General features: G+C 54.2%; 1 protein-coding gene across 1 annotated transcript; it reads right to left on the reverse strand.

The window, feature by feature from the left end:
* Positions 1-296: 296 nt before the first annotated feature.
* Positions 297-792, reverse strand: LOC141830375 (FT-interacting protein 1-like). Its single transcript, XM_074717812.1, has one exon. The coding sequence runs from the start codon at positions 790-792 to the stop codon at positions 397-399; it is 396 nt and encodes a 131-aa protein (XP_074573913.1). The 3' UTR covers positions 297-396.
* Positions 793-1,202: the final 410 nt, after the last annotated feature.

A 1,202-nucleotide genomic window follows, 5' to 3' on the forward strand; every position in this document is an offset into this window, starting at 1 on the left:
AAGCTCGTGGAGAGAATGTAACTGCTTTAAGACACACAACCAGAAAGGTTGACATTCGGACAGCATTTATGTTCATTGATCTTGTGGTGATCACCTTTGAGGCATTGATGTGTTTGCTCGATCCATTAGAATGAATTTGTGTACTTTCAGTGGATCATCATTGAACTCCATGACCTCTATTTCCCTTGTTATTTATCCAAGCATTTTCACCATATTAGATCAACTTCTCAATCCTTACAATCACTCTGCTCTCTGGGAAATAAAATGAAATATATATATCAAACAGCAAGCAAAATCAGTATAAATGCTGTGATTGCATGCATCAGCTCTGCAAAAACAAGAAGATTTTGAAGAAATTGCAATTTCTCAGGACATGGAGCTGTAGATCGGTTTCTCTCAGAGCATGCTGTCGATTCGGGAAGGCAGCCTCTTGAAGAAATTGCTTGGCGCCGACGGCAGCTTGCTCCTAAATCTCGGGTGGCGCAACGCGTAGAATCCGGCGAGCAGCGCCACCACCTGGAACGACGTCATGTAGAGCGCCAGCACCGCCACCAAGCAGAACACCACGAACAGCGCGGTGGCCCGCGGATCTCTCCAGCTGAGAAGCGATTGCAACCTCTCCCCCTGAGTCGCCACGTCGCCCACCACCGTCTGTATCCTTCCTGCCATGCTCCGCAGCCGGTCGTAGCGAATCCGCACCACGTCGTGAGGCTTCGACGTTGGGAACGTGTCGAACTCCTCGTCCAGCTCGTCCGGGTGGATCGCCTCGGCCCACGACAGTTTCGCGTCCATGTGCGCCGGGTGCCGCGTCCATGTGCGAAGGCTTCCCGCGGCGGCGGTGGCTTCCCGAAGCGACGAAGGCGAAGGAGGCGGCGGCGTCTTCCCTGGCACAGATCGGGCAGCGTCTTCCCGCGGCCACAAAGGCGGGCGAAGGATCGCAGAGATCAGGCGGCGGCAGCGGCGTCTTCCTGCGGCGACGAAGGCGAAGGATCGGCAGTGGAGCGGATTCGGCAGATCGGAGCGGAGATTTGATTTTGGGAACGGGGAAGATTTTAGGCGAAGGTTTTTGGCGGCGAAGGTTTTTGGCGGTGAAGGTTTTTGGGCGAAGGTTTTTGGCGGCGAAGATTTTGGGCGAAGGTTTTTGGCGGCACAGAGGATCCGCCCTGCCATTCCTCTCCTCGCGATCTTTTCTCCTTGGCCAC

Source organism: Curcuma longa, chromosome 6 (genome assembly GCF_044706935.1).
Source record: "Curcuma longa cultivar G26 ecotype Majalengka, Jawa Barat chromosome 6, ITB_CL_G26_1.1, whole genome shotgun sequence".
In the NCBI taxonomy this organism is placed as follows: domain Eukaryota; kingdom Viridiplantae; phylum Streptophyta; class Magnoliopsida; order Zingiberales; family Zingiberaceae; genus Curcuma; species Curcuma longa.

Excerpts from the sequence above, each read along its gene's own strand:
- LOC141830375 (XM_074717812.1), bottom strand. The coding sequence starts at position 792 with ATGGACGCGAAACTGTCGTGGGCCGAGGCGATCCACCCGGACGAGCTG.